This window comes from Hemiscyllium ocellatum (genome assembly GCF_020745735.1).
Source record: "Hemiscyllium ocellatum isolate sHemOce1 chromosome 41 unlocalized genomic scaffold, sHemOce1.pat.X.cur. SUPER_41_unloc_9, whole genome shotgun sequence".
NCBI classification, from domain to species: domain Eukaryota; kingdom Metazoa; phylum Chordata; class Chondrichthyes; order Orectolobiformes; family Hemiscylliidae; genus Hemiscyllium; species Hemiscyllium ocellatum.
In genome coordinates, this window is record NW_026867579.1 from 855,102 (window position 1) to 875,416 (window position 20,315).

The window sequence follows — 20,315 nt, forward strand, 5'->3', positions numbered from 1 at the left end:
TTTCAGTCTGTTCTTAGTGTAACATAATGGCTTACTGTTGTCTAGTGAAGCTAACAATTTCCAGACTTGCTAATACTACCTTACGTGAGCACTACCTAACAATAAAGTTTCTTACACTGCCTAACCTTAATAATGGATCCCAACACTCCCTCCCTTGGCCTCGAAAGAGGCCACACAAAATACAGCAGTTCGCGCGCAGCAGTCAGGACCCGGACGGTCGGTGAGCGCACCTCCGTCGCTCCTTTGCAAGACCGACCATTTAGTTAAACCCGGCTTGTCTGACTCTAGGGAGACATAGTTATAGGGGATAGGAGTCCCTAAGCAGCATACAACTACACAAAGCATTCCGCGCCGCAAAATCCCTACTCTATGCGCCTCTCCAGTAAGGCACGAGAAGCAGTGAAATAATACATAACAGACATAAGCACTCAAAAGTTGTAAACATATACAAAAAGCCACCTCAAAACCAACAAAACGATTACTGAGTATGATAACAAAAGCGAAGAGAACCAGAGGAAAACACAAAGTGGATGAGTTAGGACGCCTGCAGAATGAAGGTCTGCTGTCCAAAGAACACCCAATTGTACAACCTCCCAGTAAACTCGGTCGTATTATACCATGACATCTTAAAATAAATTTTCAAACTACTGACATAGTGTCAAATCTTTTTGCAATAGGATTCAATGAGCTCTCCTTCCTTCCCAAAGGTTTGTTGTTAAGTCGGTTCTGGAAGATGACACAAAACTGGCATTTTCCTTTGTCAAAAATACAGTGAATACAATGTCAAACTGCTGGGTCCACGATTTTCCTTATATCAAGCTGCTTTGCAAGCCAGAAACTTGACCAGATTCCCGACACGGATACAAAGGCCAGGCATCTGCTAAAACCACATGACCACAGGACATTATTCTGAAGGTCAATGCACGACTGTGCCTGTCTTAGGTTGTCCCTCACTCGAGGAATCTTACCAGTCATTGGCTAACCAGTCACCTTCACTTGACCAATAAAAACCCACATCCATTTTACAGCTGTCAAGTACGGACACGGGCAGTGGTAACTGGCTTATCATTGTGAACAGTGGCCGTCGAGACCAATCGAAGCCATTTAGGAGTACCAGATGATGGCTAGGAATCTCTTGAGTGAACAATAGTCTCTTGAGTCTCAAGGCATATAGCATTTCACAATCTCTAACTGCAGCATAAAAGCACAAATTTACCTGTTGTCAATTTGAACGGGAAAGAGAGAAGAAAAAAAAATACACAACTAGGGGGTCTCTGCACCTCAGCCCTCACATTCTGAGGCCCTAATATGGGAAGGATTAGAAATGAGAGATACAGTTATAAAGTAAAATCATAAGTTGTCCCGCGCTTCTCTCTCAGGCATATCTCCTCCATTCCCTCTGATACCGATCCCGTAATCTTTCCATGGGGTGCCCCCATCACAGGTTCCTCCAGCACCGCTGCCTGGTATGCGGGTGGGGGGTTATCCTTTCCCGTCAGGGCATGGTCGATCGTTCGTGTCACAAGCGTCCTGATACATGGTATACAACAACAACCACAGGTAATAAAGATAGCAACAGAAATGCATAAACCAAGGGCCAGCTGTCCCAGCACAGTTCCCCATCTACCGAATGTGCTATTCAGCCAATCTATGACTGGCGTTTTTAACCCCTGACTGCTCAGAAATGATGCCAGTTGTTGTTCCCTTCCCTGTCGTTATCATAAACGGAATGGCTCTTTCTTCCCTTTATAGATCAGGACACTCCCGCCCAAAATGCCCTATCCTTCCACAATAATGGCATCCTGCCTGTGGAGACCTTCGTCTCTGCCCCTGTCGCTCAAACTCTCTATCAAATGCTCCTCCATGTCTCTCCCTACTCCCTTTCTTCTCTGCCCTACATGCTATCACTCGCTGCTCCGGTTGCTCACTTTTGGCTGCATTCTTCTCCTAATTACCTCATCAACCGCAGCTACCATCATTTACGCATTCTGCTCCTGTCGCTCGCCCTTTCTCTCTTTACAAACACTTTCTGTGCCCCTCCTAACAATGCGTGATGACAAAATGTTCAAGAACAAACCTTTCAGCTCAGTGAGTAAACTTAGAACCTGAGCTACATATCTTCTCAAAAAACTGCAAATAAACTTCCTTTCTGAAAGATAGTCCTAATTTACTAAACTAGGTAAGATTCACATGTGATCTGTTGTTGAATCTCAGAAGAGATTAGCGTCTGGTATTTGTACTGTAACCCATACCCATTATCCATTCACAAATTAATTACAGACCCATAAGCTCCTCCTTCAACAGGGGTAGGGTCATCTTCCAGTTTTTTGAAATCTTGTACTAAATTCATATCCAGTACTTAATAGTGAACAAGGGGAATAAGTCCCTTACTCTTAACCACAACTAAAATTTAGTGAATGAAAAGGCTAAAGTTAATCATAGCTGTCTTTGTACAGCCTACTAGGTATGTGTCCAGATGCTTAATAACGAAGACCTGTTCAAAGTATTAAAAAGGTTTTAGCCACCATCAGATCTGCATAATTGAAAAAATGAAGAGAAAGTGCTTGACTTGAAGTCTGTAGGAATATAAATGCAACATTTAGTACACAGTGTTATATTACCAATATGGAAAAATCTATCTGATTTCTTATCTCACCTTTCCTAGAACCGTCACAACCAGGTTTGGAATTGTGGAATTAAAATTAGGTGTTTGACCACAGTTGTATTAGGAATTGGCACAAAATCTGTGTGACCAGGACTGAATCCCTCCTGTTAGTGAATAGCTGTGAAAAGTACTATAAAACAACCAGAAATTTAAATCCAGACTTTGCAATACAGAAATATAATATTACTCTATCATCCAAGCATCCTTAAGACTTAAAATTTATTCCTCTTCAGAAAATCCCATTTCCCTCTAGAACTAAATTTCGAATCAACCTTGTGCAAATAAACCATTTAGCAAAATTGATACCATAATGATGTCATTCACTGTAGAGTGCGAAGCTTGAATAGATAGAGGTTTAACACCCATTCCACGCAATAAGCTCAGCTCAGAATCTAAGCAAAACCGATGGCAGAATATTGGCATCTCAAAATCATTGATTACAGAGGCTAAAGCAGTAGCACCATGGATCATGCAAAAAATGCTTGCCTGCAGGTCTTAGAAAAGATAGACATAGAGACCTACCGAACTTCCCCCACAAAACTAAATATTAAATTGAGAGAGAAATAAATGCTGTTTGATTATTTTGATAAACTGCGAACAACTCCGGATGGTGCAAATGTCCTGTTAACACAAACAAAAGATCGAGAAAATAGAAAAAATAACAAAACGCATTGAAGTAGAAAACCATCTGGAGAGGGAGGGAGGAAAGAACAGCAGCAGGTTTCACTTTCCGTAACACCATGCCTTCAACAGACGAGCGCTCCAGTATCCCCATATAAGTTTCCTTTTTTCCTTAGTAAATAGTATATTTAAATTAGACATTAAACCAGCCCACATTTACATACTGGGTTTTTATCATAGATTAATCTGTTCTGAAAATCCTATCAAATTCTCAACCAAGACCGTTATTTCCTCTTATATGTTCCGACCTCCCCACTAGTGAGGGGAACACACACTCACCTAATCTCCTCGTTTTCTATCGGTACTTTCCAAAGGGGACAAATCATTACGTTCTTCCATTTTCTTTTCTTCTAAGAAATATTGCAATGTCCTTAGATTCCCACATCCTTAAACACCAATTTACCAATTCATGCTTGTCTTACTTTAATGCCTGTAACTAACTTGTAAGCATATCTATATATTTACGTCCATTTATCCAGTATTCAATTTTCAAAATGTAAAATGCATATAGTTACCAATTTTGAAGACCATTGTGATCACTCAGTTTTAGTTCCCCATTTTAGATCCAAAATTAGTTTTCTTAAGTACTTCTGGTCAATCATTACTCAATTAAAATACTTTAGGTCGTAAAAATAATCAGAGCTGTCTTACAACAATTTGTCAATTCAAGTTAAAAACTTCTAACGCATGCACAATGGTCGAATCCAAGGTCACAGATAATAACCATGGAAACTTTCGTTTTTTACAATTACCCACTGTCGAATGAAACTTCGACTGTCCTTCATATATTGCTTTTATGTAAAAATAAAAGAGGTTAGTAAGAAAAGTAGTTAGGGAGTCATGACTCATAAAAGAACAGAAGTTATTAGCCTTAAAAAATCATGTTAAGCTCACATAAAAAGAAATCACTTTAAACAGCAGTCCCGGAACTCAAGCTCTAGAAACAAAAAACAAGAATTCAATCACCAAGCAAACAGATGCATCTAAATCATGTTAACATAAAACGAAATCACTTTAAACAGCAGTCCTGGAACTCAAGCTCTAGAAACAAAACTTACTCATTCAATCACCAACAAACCAATGTGCATTCAAACCAAATCACAAATGGTTAAATGTTTTGCTAGCTATACTCGCGCTCTCTCTCTGTTTGCACAGTCCTTTGTGAATCCCCTTACCCCTAACCCTTATTTCTCGCATTCCTTCTATCCGTCCTTCTCTTTGTTCCTCTTCCCTTTGTCTCCGTCACCTTCCCTTTTGCTTTATCTGTCTCTGTTCGTTCTGAAGCTTCAGTTTGTTATTTTGGTTAAAAGAAAAATTAACTCTGTCTGCAACTTGACCATGAAGTCACTGTCAACATAATACTGGGTCCAGGGCACTACATATTTTGGCTCTATATTATTTAATTTTTAAAAATCTCAATGTCGCTTATACAACTGTGAATTAAACTCAATGGGAGTTCCCTAGCCAATCAGAGCCCTCCATTGCTGAATGGGAGTTCCTCGTCCAATAGAGAAAAAACACACACAGACCTGGCTGCCGCAGTCCATTGAAAAAAAGATCACAGAAATTCACACCCACTTGAGAAAAGCAATCAAACTGCCGGCTGTGCAAACAGAAACCCCTTGAGAAAAAAATCATTATAAACCACAAGCAATTTCACCCCGGTGGCAATGGAAACCAGAGAGAAAAAAATTGGAAGTCAATGACTGCCCAGACCATGCAGTATTTATACATTAAAACATATTCACAATTTATTTGGAAGTTGTACTTGCTATGAATTGACACAGGGAGGACATAAAAGGGAACTTTATAGGTTCAGGAATTATACCAAAGTTCAAAGGTTTTTTTTTCTTGTAACGTTTTAAAAACTTTACTCACGCAAAATAGAGCGTCTGAGCTATAGCCAAATCCCACTATACAAATACTCTAATCTCTGGACTAGAAATTGCTTCGCTTATAATCCTTATCTGTAGTGACTGCAGCTTTAATATTTTATTTTGAAATTGAATCAACAATTAGTAATTTAGAACATTAATTATTAAAATCAGTTTGTATTTCATCACAGATTACTAAATTCCATATTAATTTAGTTGCATTATTGTCTTTATTCCTACAATATAGATATTTCAAGCTTTTTGGACCCTATCCAATAAGATGCACTCTAAACAAGATATTTTTTTGAATATTAATTTGTTTTCTGACGTGTTACCTGGTGTGATAAATTTTGAGCACGATTACCTGCTGTCTCTTCTATATTTATAAGAACATTGGAAGAGTTGGATGGAAAACTCTTTCTCTACTAGAACATATTCAAATTCACAAAAATTGCCAATATAAATAGTAATAAGTTTTACTTGGTATTTACATCATTTGTTATTCTAAATATGTACATTATGTATATCTGTATTTACAAGAAGGTTTATACAAAGTGCATAAACCGCATCTCATCAGGCTTTCTAAAAAAAAAGCATAATCTTAGGGTCATGGAAATGAGAGATTCCTCGCAATCCCCACCTGTACTCCTCAGAGTACAATAAATCTAGTATTCCTTACATTTTTTTTATTCTTTGCCGAGATCCAAAAACTCTTTTCTGCCTCTCCTGCCCTCTGGGGTCTTCTTTCATAACACCTCATTACTCTTTCACTTGCATAGTTGATTTAAAAGCCTGCCCCCCCCCTTGTTTCTGTTTCTATCTTTCTTTGTCACTATCTCCGTCATTTCCCACTGTAAGCTGTTGTCAAAAATAAATTTTCCTGCTGTCCACCTTTTAATACTTTCATTTAAACATAAAAATTTCTCCCAAAAAAAATGGGGATCAGCCTTATCAGATACCACCTAATCTTTTCTCCCTCTCTCAATATCTATTAAAATTCTATCCTGAAAGAAAATCACGTTAAGCATTCATGAAATTATAATCAAAAATAGCACACTGAATCAAATGACAGGCAACAAGTTTTAAACATAAAACTATTACCAAACAGATGAATTCAAGCCAAAGCACAAAGTGTTAAACTGCTTGTTAGCTGAGAATGCCTTCAGCCAGTCTCTCTCTTTCACACAAACACACTGCCGGCACATCAGCATTCACTCTCTCTCTCTCTCTCTCTCTAGGGCAACAATGCAAACTTCTCTCACAGACTTTCACACACAAACTCATCTTCTCTCACAAACTTTTACAAACACAGAAACACTTATACACACATACAGACGTTTACACACCCAGAGACTCTATCTTTCTCATAGACAACGTCCCTCTCACACACACACAGTCGCTCTGTCCGTAACTGTGTGTCTGTCTCTGTCCCCGGTCCTCTGTCTTTTGTCTCTCTCTCCACCACGGAACTCCTGGGTGTCGGGCGCACGAATGCACCACCTCGACTCCTGACAAAACCAGTCCCGATCAGCGCTTGTCCACCGGTCAAGGGAAGTATATATTTTACTCCCCAGTCCTTAGTGCAGGAGGGAAGCCTATGCTTTACCCGACTTCGTCTTGCGCGGGGTGAAGCCTACGCTTTACCCGACTTCGTCTTGCGTGGGGGGAAGCCTACGCTTTACCCGACTTCGTTTTGCGTGGGGGGAAGCCTACGCTTTACCCGACTTCGTCTTGCGCGTGGGGAAGCTTAAGCTTTACCCGACTTCGTCTTGCGCGGGGGGAAGCTTAAGCTTTACCCATAACAATACTTTCAGCGCCCACCTAGAGGACTTTTTCTCTTTAAAACACTAACCACCTCTAGGACTTTCAGCGCCCACCTAGAGGACTTTTTTTTCTTTAAAACACTACCCACCTCTAGGACTTTCAGTGCCCACCTAGAGGACTTTTTTCCAAAACAATAATACTCACCACCCCTAGGAATTTCAGAAACCGCGCGGCCGGGATGACCCTTCACCTAGGGGACTTTTCTTCATAAATAAACGGTCCGACTCTCTCTCGGGCTGCCAAGCCCACAATTTCGGTTGGCAAAGAGTTGTGAGACGCCGAGCAAATAAGAATTTAGCGTATTCAAATCCCTACTGGAGATCTTTTTTGAAAAAGGCGCCTCCGAGCCTGATTAGAAGTGGCCGGCCGTTCGGCGACCACTCAATCCCTGCCAACAGGCGTGTCTCCACTCCCTCCACACGTTCGGGGTCACCAAAATCTGTTAGGACGGGCTACCGTCCCCGTGTTCGTTTGGAGGAGAGAAACACTGGATCTGATTCAAAATATAAGCTGGTTTAATGAGAGAGAGCCGTACAAAATACAGTGAGATTTGCTGCTCACTGGAGAAAGCGCTTTCTGATCTATTGTTCTCTTTGTCTAGCTTTTTAGCCCCCTCGCATCCCAGTGCTACATCCTTATTTGATAGGATGCGGTATACTCTTATGGGATTGGTCCCAAAGCTGATAACATTCTGTTACCTCAGTATGAGCTACGTGCAATCTAACACGGTTTCAATGTCCTGTTATCTGTTCACCCTCCCTGGGGCCTCTTCAGGCTATGCCATCAGCTTTTCAGTCTGTTCTTAGTGTAACATAATGGCTTACTGTTGTCTAGTGAAGCTAACAATTTCCAGACTTGCTAATACTACCTTACGTGAGCACTACCTAACAATAAAGTTTCTTACACTGCCTAACCTTAATAATGGATCCCAACACAGTGTAGAGGGAGCTTTACTCTGTATCTAACCCTATGTTGCCCCTGTCCCTGGGAGTGTTTGATGGGGGTACAGTGTAGAGGGAGGTTTACTCTGTATCTAACCCCATGCTGGCCCTGTCCCTGGGATGGGGGGACAGTGTAGAGGGAGGTTTACTTTCTGTTCAGATCATTAGAGTCCAGCCCATTATGTTCCTCCTTTCTCCCCTAAACCTTTGATCCCTTTCGCCCTGAGCACTGTAATCTTTCTTCTTCATAAAAATGTTTCATACTTTGCCCCCGATCCTTCCATGCAGTTAAGAATTCCACAGGGTCCCCACTCACTGGGTAATGTCATCTCTCCTCAACTGTGTCCTTCTCCTGTTTTCTTTAGACCGTGACCCTGGTTCTGGATGCCTCTGGTCTTGTGAAACACCCTTCCTACCTTTCCCCAGTCTGGTCCTGTTCGAACTTTATGGATGTGTATAAGATCACTCCATCACCTCCACCACCGTTATTCTCCTGAACTCCCAGTGAATAGAATCCCAACCGATCTGGTCTCTCTTCATATGCCACTCCTCCCATCTCAGGAATCAGTCTGGGAAACATTTCTTGCACTCCCTCCACAGCCAGAACATCCCTCCTGAGATATGGAGACCCAACCTGCACACACCACACTTCAAGGGTGTTGCACTCTGTCCAATTGCAGCAAACTATCCCTGCTCCTGTCCTCTCTGTATGACCCTCTCTTACTCAGTGTGCTGTTTCTGTTTTGTTCAGGAGCGTAATGTTGACTTTACTCTGTATCTAACCCTGTCCTGTCCCTGTCCCTGGGAGTGTTTGATGGGGGGGACAGTGTAGAGGGAGCTTTACTCTGTATCGCACCCCGTGCTGTCCCTGTCCCTGGGAGTGTTTGATGGGGGACAGTGTAGAGGGAGCTTTACTCTGTATCTAACCCCGTGCTGTCCCTGTCCCTGGGAGTGTTTGATGGGGGACAGTGTAGAGGGAGCTTTACTCTGTATCTAACCCCGTGCTGTCCCTGTCGGTGGGAGTGTTTGATGGGGGACAGTGTAGAGTGAGCTTTACTCTGTATTTAACCCTGTGCTGTCTCTGTCCCTGGGAGTGTTTGATGGGGGACAGTGTAGAGGGAGCTTTACTCTGTATCTAACCCCGTGCTGTCCCTGTCCCTGGGAGTGTTTGAGGGAGGACAGTGTAGAGGAAGCTTTACTCTGTATCTAACCCTGTGCTGTCCCTGTCCCTGGGAGTGTTTGATGGGGTACAGTGTAGAGGGAGCTTTACTCTGTATCTAACCCCGTGCTGTCCCTGTCCTTGGAAGTGTTTGATGGAGAGACAGTGTAGAGGGAGCTTTACTCTGTATCTAACCCCGTGCTGTCCCTGTCCCTGTGAGTGTTTGATGGGGGGACAGTGTAGAGGAAGCTTTACTCTGTATCTAACCCCGTGCTGTCCCTGTCCCTGGGAGTGTTTGATGGGGGACAGTGTAGAGGGAGCTTTACTCTGTATCTAACCCTGTGCTGTCCCTGTCCCTGGGAGTGTTTGATGGGGGGACAGTGTAGAGGGAGCTTTACTCTGTATCTAACCCTGTGCTGTCCCTGTCCCTGGGAGTGTTAGATGGGGGGACAGTGTAGAGGAAGCTTTACTCTGTATCTAACCCTGTGCTGTCACTGTCCCTGGGAGTGTTTGATGGGGGACAGTGTAGAGGGAGCTTTACTCTGTATCTAACCCCGTGCTGTCCCTGCCCTGGGAGTGTTTGATGGGGGGACAGTGTAGAGGGAGTTTTACTGTGTATCTAACCCTGTGCTATCCCTGTCCCTGGGAGTGTTTGATGGGGGGACAGTGTAGAGGGAGTTTTACTGTGTATCTAACCCTGTGCTATCCCTGTCCCTGGGAGTGTTTGATGGGGAATGGTGTAGAGGAACCTTTCCTTACAGTTTGAAAGAGTAATGGTGACTTTGATCTGGATCTGAATCCCTGTTGGAACCGCGGTGGGAATGTTTGAATTAATGAGTATGGAGGGAAATTCACTCTGTCCATTTGTTTCTGTTCATCAGGACTTTAGAGACGATCGCATGATATTTAGAAACAGTCCGAGTTCTGTCTCGAACCTATTGAACAAGAAGCTATGTGAGCTCTGTGACGAGTTTGAAAGGTTTCTGAACAACTACACAGGGAATGGCGTACCTGATCTGAAAGGAGTACTACAGGAGGAGCGAGATACCTTCATGAAAACTTATCAGGCAAAATTTGACCAGGCTGTTCAGAGAAAAATTAAGGAGAAAGTTGAAGATCTTTGTGCTTATTATGACAAGAAGGTAATGTGGATAACATTGTGTTACCTTAATTCCATACCTAACCCTGTCCTGTTCCTGTCCTGGGAGTGTTTGATGGGGGGACAGTGTAGAAGGAGCTTTACTCTGTATCTAACCCCGTACTGTCCCTGTCCCTGGGAGTGTTTGATGGGGGGACAGTGTAGAAGGAGCTTTACTCTGTATCTAACCCCGTACTGTCCCTGTCCCTGGGAGTGTTTAATGGGGGACAGTGTAGAGTGGGCTTTACACTGTACCTAACCCCTCGCTGTTCCTGGGATTGGGGATAGCATAAGGGGAGCATTACTCTGTACCTCACCACATGCTCTCCCTGTCATCGGAGCATTTGACAGGGGGACAGTGTAGAGAGGACTTTACTCTGCATCTCATCCCATGCTGTCCCTGGGGTGCGGGACAGTGTAGAGTTTGATTTACTCTGTATATAATACCATGCTGTGCCTGTCCTGGGATGGTGGGACAGTGTAGAGGGAGCTTTACTCTGTATCTAACTCCATGTCTGTCCCTATCCTGAAGGCTGTTCGCTGGGGGACAGTGTAGGGAGAGCTTTACTCTGTATTTAACCCCATGCTCTCCCTGGGATGGGGAACAGTATCGAGGGAGCTTTACTCTGTACCTAACCCCATACTGTCCCTGTCCTGGGAGTGTTTGATTGGGTGACAGTGTAGAGGGAGCTTTATTCAGTATCTATACCCATGCAGCCCCTGTCCTGGGAGTGTTTGATGGGGGGACAGTGTAGAGGAAGCTTTACTCTGTAGCTAACCCCATGCTGCTCCCTGTCCTGGGAGTGTTTGATTGGGTGACAGTGTAGAGGGAGCTTTACTCTGTATCTAACCCCGTGCTGTCCCTGTCCTGGGATTGTTTGATGGAGGGACAGTGTAGTGGGAGAGCTCTACCCAGTATCTGACCACTTGCAGACCATGTCCTGTAGCGTTTGATGGGGGACAGTGTAGAGGAAGTTTTCCTCTGTATCTAACCCTGTGCTGTCCCTGTCCTGTCCCTGTCCTGAGCGTGTTTGCTGGAATGTACAGTATAGAGGGAGCTTTACTCTATATCTAACTCCCTGCTCTATCTGGAATGGGGGACAGTGTAGAAGTACCATTACTCTGTATCTAACCCCGTGCTGTCCCTGTTCTTGGGGTGTTTGATGGGGAGATAGTGTATAGACAATAGGTGCAGGAGTAGGCCATTCTGCCCTTCGAGCCTGCACCACCATTCAATATGATCATGGCTGATCATCCTTAATCAGTATCCTGTTCCTGCCTTATCTCCATAATCCTTGATCCCACTCTCCTTGAGAGCTCGATCCAACTCTTTGTTTAATGACTCCACAGACTGGGCCTCCACTGCCCTCTGGGGGCAGAGCATTCCACACAGCCACCACTCTCTGGGTGAAAAAGTTTCTCCTCATCTCTGTCCTAAATGGTCTACCCCGTATTTTTAAGCTGTGTCCTCTGGTTCGGCACTCATCCATCAGCGGAAACATGTTTCCTGCCTCCAGAGTGTCCAATCATTTAATAATCTTATACGTCTCAATCAGATCCCCTCTCAGTCTTCTAAACTCAAGGGTATACAAGCTCAGTCGCTCCAGTCTTTCAGTGTAAGGTAATCCCGCCATTCCAGGAATTGACCTCGTGAACCTACGCTGCACTCCCTCAATAGACAGAGTGGCTTTCCTCAAATTTGGAGATCAGAACTGCACACAATACTCCAGGTGTGGTCTCACCAGGGCCCTGTACAGCTGCAGAAAGACCTCTTTGCTTCTATACTCAATCCCTCTTGTTATGAAGGCCAGCATGCTATTAGCCTTCTTCACTACCTGCTGTACCTGCATGCTTACCTTCATTGACTGGTGTACAAGAACCCCCAGATCTCTCTGTACTGCCCCTTTACCTTAATTGATTCCATTTAGGTAGTAATCTGCCTTCCTGTTCTTGCCACCAAAGTGGATAACCATACATTTATCCACATTAAACTGCATCTGCCATGCATTTGACCACTCTCCTAACTTGTCCAGGTCACCCTGTAATCTCCTAACATCCTCCTCACACATCACCCTAACACCCAGCTTAGTATCATCAGCAAATTTGCTAATGTTATTACTAATGCCATCTTTTATATCATTAATATATGTTGTAAAAAGCTGCGGTCCCAGCACTGATCCCTGCGGTACCCCACTGGTCACCGCCTGCCATTCCAAAAGGGAGCCGTTTATCACTACTCTTTGTTTCCTGTCAGCCAACCAATTTTCAATCCAAGTTAGTACTTTGCCCCCAATACCATGCACCCTACTTTTACTCACTAACCTCCTATGTGGGACTTTATCAAAGGCTTTCTGAAAGTCCAGGTACTTTACATCTACTGGATCTCCCTCGTCCATTTTCAGAGTAACATCCTCAAAAGATTCAAGAAGATTTGTCAAGCACGATTTCCCCTTCATAAATCCATGCTGACTCTGTCCTATCCTGTTACTACTATCCAGATGAGCCGTAATTTCATCCTTTATAATAGACTCCAGCATCTTTCCCACCACTGAGGTCAGACTAACTGATCTATAATTTCCTGTTTTGTCTCTCCCACTTTTCTTAAAAAGTGGTACAGCATTAGCCACCCTCCATTCCTCAGGTACCGATCCCGAATCTATCGAATTCTGGAAAATAATCACCAACGCATCCACGATTTCCCGAGCCACCACCTTCAGTACCCTGGGATGTAGACCATCAGGCCCCGGGGACTTATCAACCTTCAGACCTAACAGTCTCTCCAACACTAATTCCTGGCAAATATAAATTCCCTGAAGTTAAGGTCCTTCAGCCACTGTTACCTCAGGGAGATTGCTTGTGTCTTCCCCAGTGAATACAGATCTGAAGGACCAATTCAATTCTTCTGCCATTTCTTTGTTCCCCGTAATGTATTCCCCTGTTTCTGTCTTCAAGGGCCCAATTTTAGTCATAACCATTTTTTTTTGCCTTTCACATACCTAAAAAAGCTTTTACTATCCTGCTTGATATTATTGGCCAGTTTACCTTTGTTCCTCATTTTTTCTCTGCATATTTCCTCTTAGTAATCCTCTGTGGTTCTTTAAAAGCTTCCCAGTGCTCTGTTTTCCCACTTAGAGGGAGCTTTACTCTGTATCTAACCCTGTGCTGTCCCTGTCCCTGGGAGTATTTGATGGGGGGACAGTGTAGAGGGAGCTTTACATTGTATCTAACCCTGTGCTGTCCCTGTCCCTGGGAGTATTCGATGGGGGGACAGTGTAGAGGGAGCTTTACTCTGTATCTAACCCCGTATTGTCCCTGTCCCTGGGAGTGTTTGATGGGGGGACAGTGTACAGGGAGCTTTACTCTGTATCTAACCCTGTGCTGTCCCTGTCCCTGGGAGTGTTTGATGGGGGGACAGTATAGAGGGAGCTTTACTCTGTATCTAACTCCCTGCTCTCCCTTGAATGGGGGACAGTGTAGAAGTGGCATTACTCTGTGTCTAATACTGTGCTATTCCTGTCCTGGGAGTGTTTGATGGGGGGAACAGTGTCGAGGGAGCTTTATTCTGTATCTAACCCCGTGCTGTCCCTGTCCCTGGGGGTTTTGATAGGGGGACAGTGTAGAGGGAGCTTTATTCTGGACTTAACCCCTTGCTGTCCCTGGGATGGGGGGACAGTGTAGAGGGACCATTACTCTGTATCTAACCCCGTGCTGTCCCTGTCCTTGGGAGTGTTTGATGGGGACAGTGTCGTGGGAGCTTTACTCTGTATCTAACCCCATGCTGTCCCTGTCCCTGGGAATGTTTGATGAGGGAACAGTGTACAGGGAGCTTTACTCTGTATCTAACCCTGTGCTGTCCCTGTCCCTGGGAGTGTTTGATGGGGGGACAGTATAGAGGGAGCTTTACTCTGTATCTAACTCCCTGCTCTCCCTTGAATGGGGGACAGTGTAGAAGTGGCATTACTCTGTGTCTAATACTGTGCTATTCCTGTCCTGGGAGTGTTTGATGGGGGGAACAGTGTCGAGGGAGCTTTATTCTGTATCTAACCCCGTGCTGTCCCTGTCCCTGGGGGTTTTGATAGGGGGACAGTGTAGAGGGAGCTTTATTCTGGACTTAACCCCTTGCTGTCCCTGGGATGGGGGGACAGTGTAGAGGGACCATTACTCTGTATCTAACCCCGTGCTGTCCCTGTCCTTGGGAGTGTTTGATGGGGACAGTGTCGTGGGAGCTTTACTCTGTATCTAACACTGTGCTGTCCATGGGAAGGTGGACAGTGTAGAGGGAGCTTTAGTCTGTATCTAACAGTGTGCTGTCCCTGGGATGGGAGGACAGTGTAGAGGGACCATTACTCTGTATCTAATCCCGTGCTGACCCTGGGATGGGGGACAGTGTAGAGGGATTATTACTCTGTATCTAACCCTGTGCTGTCCGTGGGAAGGTGGACAGTGTAGAGGGAGCTTTACTCTGTATCTTACACTGTGCAGTCCCTGCGATAGGGGAAAGTGTAGAGGGACCATTACTCTGTATCTGACCTTGTTCTGTCCCTGGAATGGGGGAACAGTGTAGAGGGACCATTACTCTGTATCTAACACCATGCTGTCCCTGGAATGGGGGAACAGTGTAGAGGGACCATTACTCTGTATCTAACACCATGCTGTCCCTGTTCTGAAGACTGTTTGCTGGGGGAAAGTGTAAGGAGAACTTTACGCTGTATCTAACCATGTGCTGTTCCTGTTCTGGCTCTTGGGGACAGTGTAGATTTTGCTTTACTCTATATCTAACCCCATGCTCTCACTGAGATGTGGGACAGTGTAGAGGGACCATTACTCGGTATCTAACCCCATGCTCTCCCTGGAATGGGGGACAGTGTAGAGGAGGGATTACTCTGTATCTCACCCCATGCACTCCCTTCTTGGAGGTTTTGATAGGGGGACAGTATTGAGGGAGCTTCACTCTGTACGTAACCCCTTGCTGTCCCTGGGATGGGGGACAGTGTCTAGTGACCATTACTCTTTATCTTACCCCGTGCTGTCCCTGAGTTGGAGGACAGTGTAGAGGGACCATTACTCTATATCTAACCCTGTGCTGACCCTGGGATGGGGGACAGTGTAGAGGGACCATTACTCTGTATCTAACCCCATGCTGTCCCCAGAGATGGGGGACTGTGTAGAGGGACCGTTACTCTGTATCGAACCCCACGCTGTCCCTGTCCTGGGAGTGTTTGATATGGGACAGTGTAGAGGGACCTTTGCTCTATATCTAAACCAATGCTGTCCTTGGATGGGGAACAGTGAAGAGGGACCATTACTCTGTATCTAACTTTGTGTTGACCCTGGGATGGATGGACAGTGTAGATGGACCATTACTCTATCTCTCACCCTGTGCTGTCCCTGGGATGTGGGGAGAGTGTAGAGGGACCATTACTCTGTATTTAACCCCATGCTGTCCCCAGAGATGGGGGACTGTGTAGAGGGACCGTTACTCTGTATCGAACCCCACGCTGTCCCTGTCCTGGGAGTGTTTGATATGGGACAGTGTAGAGGGACCTTTGCTCTATATCTAAACCAATGCTGTCCTTGGATGGGGAATAGTGAAGAGGGACCATTACTCTGTATCTAACTTTGTGTTCACCCTGGGATGGATGGACAGTGTAGATGGACCATTACTCTATCTCTCACCCTGTGCTGTCCCTGGGATGTGGGGAGAGTGTAGAGGGACCATTACTCTGTATTTAACCCCATGCTGTCCCTGGGATGGGCGAACAGTGTAGACAAACCATTATTCTGTATCTAACCCTGTGCTGTCCCTGGGATGGGGGACAGTGAAGAGGGACCATTACTCTGTATCTAACACTGTGCAGTCCCTGTCCCTGGGAGTCACACTACAGGGTCAGGGACAGCACGGTGTTAGATACACAGTAAAGCTCCCTCTACACTGTCCCCCATCAAACACTCCCAGGACAGGAACAGCACAGGGTTTGATACAGAGGAAAGCTCCCTCTACACTGTCCCCCCATTCCAGGGACCATGACAGCACGGGGTTAGATACAGAGTAATGGTCCCTCTACACAGTCCCCATCAAACACCTCCAGGGACCGTGACAGCACGGGGTTAGATACAGAGTAATGGTCCCTCTACACTGTCCCACATCCCAGGGACAGCACGGGGTTAGATACAGAATAATTGTCCCTCTACACTGTTCCCACATCCCAGGGACAGCACGGGGTTAGATACAGAGTAATGGTCCCTCTACACTGTCCCCCATCAATCACTCCCAGGATCAGGGACAGCACAGTGTTAGATACAGAGAAAAGCTCCCTCCTCTACACTGTCCACCCATCAAACGCACTAACCCTGTGCTGACCCTAGGATGGGGGAATGTAGAGGGACCATTACTCTGTATCTAACCCCATGCTGTCCCTGCGATCGAGGGACAGTGTAAAAGGGACCATTCCTCTGCATCTAATCCTGTGCTGTCCCTGTCCCTGGGAGTGTGTGATGGGGGGACAGTGTAGAGGAAGCTTTACTCTGAATCTAACCCCGTGCTGTCCCTGTCCTGGGATGGTGGGGACAGTGTAGATTTAGCTTCACTCTATATCTAACACTCTATATCTCTCACCGTGAGACATTGTAGCGAGAGCTTTACTCTGTATCTAATCCCTGTGCCTGGGAGTGTTTGATGGGGGACAGTGTAGAGGGAGCTTTACTCTGTATCTAATCCCGTGCTATTCTTGTCCCTGGGAGTGTTTGGTGGGAGACAGTGTAGAGGGAGCTTTACTCTGTGTCTAACCCCGTAGTGTCACTGTCCCTGGGATGGGAGACAGTGTAGAGGGACCATTACTCTGTATCTAACCCCGTGCTGTCCCTGGGATGGGGGAACGGTGTAGAGGGACAATTATTCTGTATCTAACCCTGTGCTGTTCCTGGGATGTGGGACAGTGTAGAGGAGCTTTACTCTGTATCTAACCCCGTGCTGTCCCTGCCCTGGGAGTGTTTGATGGGGAACAGTGTCGAGGGACCATTACTCTGTATCTAACCCTGTGCTGAGCCTGGGATGGGGGACAGTGTAGAGGGACCATTACTCTGTATCTAAGCACGTGGTGTCCCTGGGATGGGGACATTGCAGAGGGACCATTACTCTGTATCTAACCACGTGCTGTCCCTGGGATGGGGGACAGTGTAGAGGGACCATTACTCTCTATCTAACCCCGTGCTATCCCTGGGATGGGGGAACAGTGTCGATGGACCATTACTCTGTATCTACCCTCGTGCTCTCGCTGGGATGGGGGACAGTGTAGAGGGACCATTACTCTGTATCTAACTCTGTGCTGACCCTGGGATGGGAGGACAGTGTAGAGGGACCATTTGTCTGTATCTAACCCTGTGCTGACCCTGGGATGGGGGCAATGTAGAGGGACCATTACTCTGTATCTAACCCTGTGCTGCCCCTGGGATGGGAGACAGTGTAGCGGGACCATTACTCTGTATCTAACCCTGTGCTGTCCCTCTCCCTGGGAGTGTTTGATGGGGACCGTGTCGAGGGACCATTACTCTGTGTCTAACCCTGTGCTGTCCCTGGGATGGGGGGAACAGTGTCGAGGGTCCATTACTCTGTATCTAACCCCATGTTGTCCCTGGGATGGGAGACACTGTAGAGGGACTATGATTCTGTATCTAACCCAATGCTGTCCATGGGATGGGTGAAACAGTGTAGAGGGACTATTACTCTGTATCTAATCCCATACTGTCGTTGGGATGGAGGGACAGTGTAGAGGGACCATTACTCTGTATCTAACCACATGCTGTCCCTGTCCCTGGGAATGTGTGATGGGGGGACAGTATAGAGGGAGCTTTACTCTGTATCTAACCTGTGCTGCCCCTGTCCTGGAAATGATCGATGAGGGGACAGTGTAGAGAGAGCTTTACTCTGTATCTAACTCCCTGCTCTCCCAGGAATGGGGGACAGTTTAGAGGAGGGATTACTCTGTATCTCACCCCATGCACTCCCTTCTTGGAGGGTTTGATAGGGGGACAGTATTGAGGGAGCTTCAGTCTGTACCTAACCCAGTGCTGTCCCTGGGATGGGGGACAGTGTCAAGGGACCAAAACTCTGTATCTAACCCCGTAGTGTCCCTGTCCGTGAGTGTGTTTGATGGAGGACAGTGTAGAGGGAGCTTTACTTTGTGTCTAACCCCGTGCTGTCCCTGGGATGGGGGAACAGTGTCGAGGGACCATTACTCTGTATCTAATCCTGTGCTGTCCCTGGGATGGGAGACACTGTAGAGGGACCATTACTCTATATCTAACCATGTGCTGTCTCTAGGATGGGGGCACAGTGTAGAGGGACCATTACTCTGCATCCAACCACGTGCTGCACCTGGGATGGGGGGGACAGTGTAGAGGGGCCATTAGTCTGTATCTAACCCTATGCTGTCCCTGGGATAGGGGAAACAGTGTAGAGGGACCATTACTCTGTATCTAACCCCGTGCTGTCCCTGTCCCTGGGATGGGGGGGGGACAGTGTAGATGGACCATTACTCTGTATCTAACCACATGCTGTCCCTGGGATGGGGGGGACAGTGTAGAGGGACCATTACTCTGTATCTAACCCTGTGCTATCCCTGTCCCTGGGAGTGTTTGATGGGGGACAGTGTAGAGGGAGCTTTACTCTGTATCTAATCCAGTGCTGCTTTTGTCCCTGGGAGTGTTTGATGGGAGACAGTGTAGAGGGAGCTTTACTCTGTATCTAACCCCGTAGTGTTCCTGTCCTGGGAGTGTTTGATGGGGGACAGTGTAGAGGGAGCTTTACTCTGTATCAAACACCATGCTCTCCCTGTCCCTGTAGTGTTGGTTGGGGCCTTGGTGTAGAGGGAGCTTTACTCTGTATCTGACCACATGCTCTCGCTGGGATGGGGAACAGTGTAGAGGGATCATTACTCTGTATCTAACCCTGGGATGGGGGATTGTGTTGAGGGACCATTACTCTGTATCTAATCCTGTGCTGACCCTGGGATGGGGGACAGTGTAGAGGGACCATTACTCTGTATCTAACCCTGTGCTGTCCCAGGAATGGGGGACAGTGTAGAGGAGGGATTATTCTGTATCTCACCCCATGCAGTCCCTTCTTGGAGGTTTTGATAGGGGGACAGTATTGAGGGAGCTTCACTCTGTCCCTAACCCCGTGCTGTCCCTGGGATGGGGGACAGTGTTAAGGGACCATTACTCTGTATCTAACCCCGTGCTGTCCCTGTCCCTGGGATGGGGGGGACAGTGTAGAGGGACCATTACTCTGTATCTAACCCTGTGCTATCCCTGTCCCTGGGAGTGTTTGATGGGGGGACAGTGTAGAGGGAGCTTTACTCTGTATCTAACCCCGTGCTGTCCCTGTCCCTGGGAGTGTGTGCTGGGGGAACAGTATAGAGAGAGCTTTACTCTGTATCTAACCCCGTGCTGTCCCTGGGAGTGTTTGATGGAGGGGACAGTGTAGAGGGACCATTACTCTGTATCTAACCCCGTGCTGCCCCTGTCCCTGGGAGTGTTTGATGGGGGGGGACAGTGTAGAGGGACCATTACTCTGTATCTAACTCCCTGTTTTCCCTGGAATGGTGGGGACAGTGTAGAGGGACCATTACTCTGTATCTAACCCCGTGCTGCCCCTGTCCCTGGGAGTGTTTGATGGGTGGGACAGTGTAGAGGGACCATTACTCTGTATCTAACTCCCTGTTTTCCCTGGAATGGTGGGGACAGTGTAGAGGGACCATTACTCTGTATCTAATCCTGTGCTGACCCTGGGATGGGGGACCGTGTAGAGGGACCATTACTCAGTATCTAACCCTGTGCTGACCTTGGGATGGGGAACAGTGTAGAGGGACCATTACTCTATATCTAACCCTGTGCTGAGCGTGAAATGGGGGACAGTGTAGAGGGACCATTACTCTGTATCTAACCCTGTGATGTCCCTGGGATGGGGCAACAGTGTCAAGGGACCATTACTCTGTATCTACCCTCGTGCTCTTGCTGGGATGAGGGACCATTA

General features: G+C 46.4%; 1 protein-coding gene across 2 annotated transcripts in view; it reads left to right on the forward strand.

The window, feature by feature from the left end:
- Positions 1-20,315, forward strand: part of LOC132808888 (uncharacterized) — a 112,766-nt gene that overhangs the window by 85,207 nt on the left and 7,244 nt on the right. For both annotated transcript variants that reach the window (XM_060822302.1, XM_060822303.1), the window contains one exon: positions 10,026-10,286. In XM_060822302.1, the coding sequence (XP_060678285.1) occupies positions 10,026-10,286 (261 nt within the window). The remainder of the gene's footprint in view (positions 1-10,025; positions 10,287-20,315) is intronic.